Below are 7875 nucleotides of genomic sequence, written 5' to 3'. Positions count from 1 at the left end.
ACTATATGAGTGTACGTTTCGTGTCGTATAGTAGTATACATATATATATATATATATATAGTGTGGTAGTAACGACTACTTACTTAGTATTATATATATATATATATATATATATATATATATATATATATATATGTGTGTGTTTGTATACATATATATATATATGTATATATGCGTATCAATGTCTCTGTTCGTATGATTCAAACATATGCGTTTATATGCATCTGTTGATATAATTCGTATATATGGGTGTATATATCCTGTTCGTATGACTCATATATGTTTTGTATATAGCTTTGTTCGTATCTGATATACGACGTTTCTAACACTCTGGTTTCTGTGTTAAGTTGTTGTTTTTGGGCCAAGTCGACCATAACATAACATTAGCATTCCTAGATCAACGCACTTCCTAGTACGGCAGAGTGAGTTCATTGTTGCACCGGATATACGGCATAGGTAGATACACTGTGGATATATGGAATAGGCAGATATACAGTAGGTACACATATCTGCAATCGTGCACATGTGACTATACTATTAAGGCTCATGCTTGTAAATTGAATCGAGCCCGTGGCCTTTATCATGGACAATTGTATCTACAAAGAGTACTGGTACTGTGGTGAATCGATGACAACTTAAACCATACGATGAGTATATATATATATATATATATATATAGGTGCATTCTTTGCTCAAGCACGTAGTACCAGAATTAGTGAAAGTTGAATAGGATACTATAAAATGCGCGTGTGGGCAAGTGTCTCAATAAGTCTACGGACACATAATTATAAAAAAGTCTATATCAACACAAAATCAATGTTCGTGTATTTATATGTATATTTTTATCTTCTTACAGACGTTGATAGAAGGCACCTCTGTCACGCCTGTGGTTGCGGATGGTATTGAATCCCGTTGGGTGGTAGCCCCAGGGTATGAGCTGTACGCATGCATTTGTGGCTGAATATATACATATATATATATTGTCGGATTGTAAATGCGGCAACGAGAGGCAAGCCCGAGCGCAAGTGCTAAATGCCAAGCAGCTCGCAAGCAATTGTATTAATTTGTGTACGGTGTAGTCTAAAATCCCTATTTACCATATACTGTGTTGGTCACATTTTGCCGTTGGTCTGTTTGTGTTTCGTTGTTGGGCCGTAACTTCTTGATTGAACCTGCTATTTTATTTCGACCCATGCAGCTGTGATACCGCCAATCGCCTGCTGTACATCCACGGTGGCAGTTGGTGTTCCGGGAATACCGCAGCGTACCAGTACGTGTGCTCGCATATTTCAGAGTCCACCGGATGTGCAGTGCTGGCCATCGACTACAAGCTTGCGCCAGAATATAAGTACCCGGAGGGTTTGAATGACTGTGTGAAGGTGCGTGCATTGTTTCTGATGGGGAGACATTTTATGAGAGCGTAGTCAACGCTTGTCTACATTCTGATGTGAATATTAATATAGCGAGTATCGGGTCGGCGTAGTGAAGGGCTTAGAGATTGGGGTTTCGATAGACAATTTTTCATGATTAGAGATGCATATATAATGAAAGTATGGTAGATCATCGTTTGAATATTCATTCATATTCACGCAACTGCAGCCTCCGTGGGGGTGTACATCTGTGTAAATGGGCGTACATCTGGTATAGTTAGCGATATACACGTCTGTGTAGGTAGACTCGGTGCTTGTTGCCATGTTGGGTTTAACGAGCCTTTTGTGCCTAAACCTGAGTATTAGAGGGGTCGTGGCCATTGTACGTGCAGGCGTGCTTATCATTCCACAGCTATAGTTGCATGCATTCATACACATGCACTTAGCACTTGGCTGACAAATCCCTTCGTTCTTGAGTTTTGTGTTTTATTCAGGTTTTAACTTGTTACATGAATGGGCTTTATTTACAAATCCAGGTTACACACATGCATGCTTTGATCAGGTTTTGTTACTGGAGTGTATGGCTTCATACAGTGCTCGTGCGACAGTACAGTGTATTCATTCAGACACATAGAAGTGGTCCATGTGTTGTGTTTCTCCAAACGAACACCCACTAGGTTCCTCCGCACACATACATACTGCAGATATACAATCCCGCCCGCACTCGGTACATATGTGAACGTTTCTTTATCCACAAGATGAATACACTGGCCTGATCGTAGGCGACGATGAACCACAAATTTGTGCACTGGGTAGAGGCCTCTCTCGCACCTACGCGTCTCCTATCGGGTATGGCTATCCTTAGCTTTATCTTGTTGTGGAAGGGGTATTGTGCCCAACTATTCAGAATCAAGGTTCTACACTGAATGATATATGTAAAAGCTACTTTAACGTTTATCTAACTGTTCGGAAGCGAAGTTCTCAACAGAATCATATATGTAGAGGCTACTACAATGCTGTGTATACTAGAGCTCGTAGGCTTGTAACAAGCACGTGTACTTTCACAGACGTACCATCAAGTAGATTTTTCTATAAATAGTATAGTTGGGGAAAACATTTTGTGTGCATGTGTACACTATATCAACCTAGCACACATACACCCTCATACACTCACGTATCATCTCCTCAGGCGTACAACTGGCTGTGTAAAAACGGGCCGGAGGGCGAAGCAGTATGCAAGAGCGTGTTCATATCCGGAGATAGCGCTGGTGGCAATCTCACACTGGCAACGTACCTACGCCTTAGAGCGCAAGAGAAAGACGGTCACGCTATTCGTAAACCGAATGGGCTAATGCCGGTGTCTGCGGTGACGGATTGGACCCAGCAGGGCGAATCGTTTGTAAGTATCTGCGATTTGTCATCCCCTGTGTGCGACATGTTACGGTGTCTGGTGTTTGTTTGTGTGTATGTGATATGATATGATGTGTTATGGCTGTGTTCGAACATTGAATTGTGCTTCTGTGTACAAAGTTCTCAAATAATGCGCGAGGTGCTTCATTGCTCACAGCGGACTGTCGTCTTATTGTATGCGATGTATGTGTCTGTGCATCTGATGTGACTATGCAAACCTGAAGCTACAAAGGTCCTAATTTTGCTTATACCGTTGCTTTAGAGTGCGTGGATAAGATGTACGCATCACATTTGAGCTGAATGAGGTTGTTTCTCTGTCTGCGGCGGTCGATTAGAAGTTGAAGTGCCTGATCGAGTGTCCGTATATGCCACACGCGCGATACTGATGCGTTCACGGTGTGTGCATGTATCTGCAACACACTAGTAGTTGTTTTCTTTGATACCCATGGTTCATTTGCTTGTTATGTTGAATATTGATCTTTACGGGATGCAGAATTTGAAAGTCTCAATTGTTTTTGCATGTTGCTGAAAATGGGACATGCGTTGTCCAGTCTGCGTCTGCGGCTGTGGACGGGTCGTGTGGTTTCGAGTGACTGTGAATGTCTTCACCACGGCTTGAAATCGGAGGCGCCGAACGCAAAATTTGATATTAACTAGACCCGATTTTTTTCTTCTTTCTCTTGAAAAACAGAAATCTCGGGCGGCTGTCGACCCGATTTTGCAAGAAGCAAGCTTGCCAAAATTGCACCCTGTATACGGTATGTGCAACATACGATTAAAGGGGGGTGATGATAGCAAGCTACGGGTATATATCTTACCTGGAAATAATTTTATGGCGTGTGTATCGTGTCCATTAGTAAGATATACTATATACAATATTGCTTGAACGGTACATATCATTTAAACATATTTTTTTACCGGTATATATACTTAATAGTTTCTTTGTACTCTGCCTGCAACAACTGATAGGGATCGGCGAATTCGCAGGACCCGCTGTAGACAGTAAACTCGGTCTGAAGGATCCGTGTGTATCCCCCCTATTTGGAGACTACAGCCAATCGCCACCCTTGTTCATTATGGTATGTGGTGCTTTACTGGTGTCATGTACTTCAGTATGGTGCGGTACTTGATCAGTATGTGGTATGTGGTACTTTAGAATTCACTAGTAATTTTGTGGTAATTTACTAATTCATGGTACTTTAGTAGTGTGTGGTATTTGAACAGTGTGTGGTATGTGGTACTTCACTATTCTGTGGTAATTTTATATTTTGCAGTAGTTCACAAGTTCGTGGTACTTCATAAGTGTGTGATATGTGGTGATTTACTAGTGTATGGTCTTTACCAATTTGTGGTGGTGCTTTACTATTTTGTGGTACTTTTATACCAAGGTGTGTGTATAGCGTTTCTACCTTGTGGTTGCGGTGCTTCACAAGTTGTATACAAACTTCGACAGCAGGCTTACCTGGTGTAGTTGTACTATTTTTATGAAGTAAAGAATAAACAGTTACCTGTCATGCTCACTTCGAAATATCATGCTGTACTTGGCTTATGTGATGTTCTGGTTCACTTGGTTACTGGTGTTAGAATGTGAAGAGATTCGGATTCCGGACGAATAGTATGGTGCCATTTTAACACCAGCCCTATCCGTGTTTTTGCGTATCTCGCAAACCATTTATAGAAACGTTTTTGACTGTGTGAAATTTTGTGTGGCATCATGTACACCCACTTTAAAGTTTGTATCGAATCAAATTCACGAAGGCGCACACGACAAACTGCACATATGTATGCTTGTATCGATCATTGCCAATCTCGAAGTATATATATATAATTTTTTGAACCCTTGACTCGCACTGAAAGTGGAAGTTCGCGAGATGCTTCGGGAGGTTTAGGTACGAGAATGTTAAAGAATATACATCCCTGTGATTTCTTCCATCATCTCTTTCTCTCTTCTCGTCGACACCTTATAAAAGATGAGACCATGAGATGTTCTACACAGCTTTCTGCTAGTACGTCACAACGCAATGTCTGTAGGCTTGCATCCGTATGCAATTATACACTACTGCCAGTCCACTACTATATATGTGTATATATTATATATATATACATACATATATATATATCATCCATCAGCAATCTATGAGCGGTGTTCTAATATTTGTACAAATATTTGTACAACGTGCCCATTGTATCCTTATATTTGTACAACGTTGTATCATGTTATTTGTTTAACGTTTTCAAAACATTTAATCGTTCAAACAACGTTTCTAAGGTATCATATTTCTTGCACAATGTCTCTTATTTTAATATTTAAACAACGTTCTGTCACCACAGGTTGGTGATTACGAGGTCCTTCTGGACGATTCGGTGGTGTTGGCCAAAATGGCCAAAGAACAGGGCGCGGATGTGCAAATCAAAGTGTACAATAAAGGGGTGCACGTGTTCATAGGGTTTGCACCCTACCTACCCGAGGCTGTAGAGGCTATCCAAGACATGGGCGAGTTTGTGCGTAAGCATCAGAGTGCGTGAGCGAGAGAGAGAGAGAGAGAGATAGTGTGTGTGGTGCAGTGTGTAGAAGGCACAGGTGTTATGTATATGTACGTGTACATGAGGTACATTCTCATTTCCACATGGATGATTGTTCTGGAGTGGGTGTTTTGTATGTTGCTTCCATTGAGTTGCCAAACTTAGTCGACGTACGGGGCAAACATCAGCGCTCGCGCTGATGCAAACAACCGTTCGAGCGGTAAATATAACTGGTCGCTCCGCATGGGTGGAGGGGATGGAATCAGTGCTGTTAGAATGCACTCATGTGGTCTATAGTTGCGAATAAATTTAAATTTTCATTGTGATGCACATATAGTGGTGTACTTGTGCTGCTTCTTAATCGCGGGATTCGTTCATCTGCAGAGTGCCATGTACTGACAGTATAGGCTCGAGTGTAGCCGGTGCACAGCCATGTAGGTCGTGACAACAGAGGACCTGTGGCAGTTCTATCCACGAGTGCTCTCGAACAAACTATGCGAAAACGTGTGTTGAAAGTAGTCAAATTCTAATCTGTTCCCGTTGTGAATTATGCTTTAGATTATGACCAGAACTGAAGCGGGATCTCGGCAGAATTCTGTTGTCATATTTTCTAAGATCTAGAGCTCAAAACTTCTAATATGTTGCCATATTTCTTAGCATTCAATCTCATAAGATCTGATCTGTTGCCCTATTTTCTCGGAAGTAATCTTATAAGATATAGTCTGTTGCCATATTTGCTCGGAAGTAATCTCATAAGATCTGATCCGTTGTCATAATTTCTCAGAAGTAATCTCCTAAGATCTGATCTGTTCCCTAATTTTCTCAGAAGTAATCTCATAAGATCTGATTTGTTGCCTTATTTGCTCAGAAGTAATCTTATAAGATATAGTCTGTTGCCTTATTCTCTTGAGATCTAAGCTGTTGCCTGAGCCGTATATCGAGGCTCCAGAGATCTGCATGTGTGAGCATCATAGAAGCTACTACTGTACTATTGTGAATAGTTTCTACGGGCTTTAATCATCGGGGCTCAGGAGATCTGCATGTGTGTGCATCATAGAAAGCTACTACTGTATTTCTGTGTATAGTTTCTACTGGCTTTCAACATCGGGGCTGAGGAGATCTGCATGTATGAACTGATGCATGAAAATTATGTATGAACTAGTGTATAAGAACTATGTATGAAAGCCATGTATGAACTAATGTATGAACTATTGAATGAAAACTATGTAAGGACTAGTGTATAAGAACTATGTATGAAAACTATGTATGAACTATTGCATGAAGACTGTGCGTAAACTATGTATGAAATAAATAAACTACGTGTAAAAACTATCTACAACCTATGAGTAAATTATGTATACGCTGTGTATATATAAACTATACACATGCGTACGGATCGAAAGTAAAGAGAATTAATCACTATACATATTAAAAATGTTCGATTGTCTCGCTATTTATCTATACGGCCCTAAAACTATTCTAACCAAACCAATAAGGCACCGCCACTGATTGCGACCGCAACTCGCTTCCCACCACCACACCACCTTGAGCTACATCTTCACTATTCACTGCCTTGAGTTACACGCTACGTGCATAAAGCTGCTGCTGTCGATGCCCTCACAGCGCACCAATCGCCATCGATCACCCGTTATATTCCGACCCTTTCATCCCCCCAAAAAAGGAGTTAGCATTTCCACAACGTCACCATGAACGCAGGATAGTCGCCAATAACTCCACACACCCGCAACTAATTCCTCACAGTGGCCACTGATTCCTAATAGTCGCTGCTAATACGTCACACTCGCTACTTGAAACTCACGGTTGCCACTGATTTTCACACAGTCGCAATTAGTTCTGCCACCAGGGCGACACCAAAACACCAATAACTACCAAACAACCTGCAGAGAAGGGCTGCCTGACAATTTAGCTATCCTCTGCGTCATCTCCACAAAGAAACCATAGCTAATCTCCACAAAGAAACCATAGCTAATCTCGTACGCTCGTTCATTACCCCTCACTTACGCATCTCTCATCTTATGACACCCCCGCAAAGAAATCATGGCTATCCACATATGCCTGTTCACTGTCTTTTCATCGAGCATCCCCTCTCTGTAGGATCGGCCACAGTATGCATATATCATACACAGCAAGCTTGCGCCTAACAGATATTAGCGACAATGTTGATGGTTCACACACACACCCCTCGCCAGCTCCCCGCAAGCATAGCTTCACAGCAGCAAAGAGCATCAGCCTGTGCATGATCTATCGCTCGATTGGCTATATATTGTATAGGATTAATGTCCACTTAACCGCGCCTATTACCCCACTCACGTCTATGTGACTGTACTTAATCACAAACAGCATGCACATGCCTTCGTAGACTGATGATGCTAGACATCTCAACGATTCAACAACCTGCAGACAATCTCTGGAACACTTCACGGCCCTCGCATAAGCCCAACAATGTTTTAGAATATACTTGCACCTTACACATTGTCCTCAGAACACATACACGTACATATACGTATATGAATACACGCACACGCACACGCACACACACACACGCATATAT

The 7875-nt window shown here is 41.5% G+C and overlaps 1 protein-coding gene across 1 annotated transcript in view; it reads left to right on the top strand.

Annotated features, from left to right (window-relative positions):
- The window catches only part of SARC_04748 (hypothetical protein), a 7199-nt gene extending 1214 nt beyond the window's left edge, over nucleotides 1-5985 (top strand). Inside the window, exons 2-7 of the mRNA XM_014301406.1 lie at nucleotides 857-930; nucleotides 1199-1379; nucleotides 2560-2769; nucleotides 3472-3538; nucleotides 3750-3859; nucleotides 5112-5985. Coding sequence (XP_014156881.1) covers nucleotides 857-930; nucleotides 1199-1379; nucleotides 2560-2769; nucleotides 3472-3538; nucleotides 3750-3859; nucleotides 5112-5306 — 837 coding nt within the window. The 3' untranslated portion in view covers nucleotides 5307-5985. The remainder of the gene's footprint in view (nucleotides 1-856; nucleotides 931-1198; nucleotides 1380-2559; nucleotides 2770-3471; nucleotides 3539-3749; nucleotides 3860-5111) is intronic.
- Nucleotides 5986-7875: the final 1890 nt, after the last annotated feature.

This window comes from Sphaeroforma arctica (assembly GCF_001186125.1).
Source record: "Sphaeroforma arctica JP610 unplaced genomic scaffold supercont1.279, whole genome shotgun sequence".
NCBI classification, from domain to species: domain Eukaryota; class Ichthyosporea; order Ichthyophonida; genus Sphaeroforma; species Sphaeroforma arctica.
Note: the sequence above shows the minus strand (reverse complement) of the source record. Positions and strands in the feature narration are given on the sequence as shown.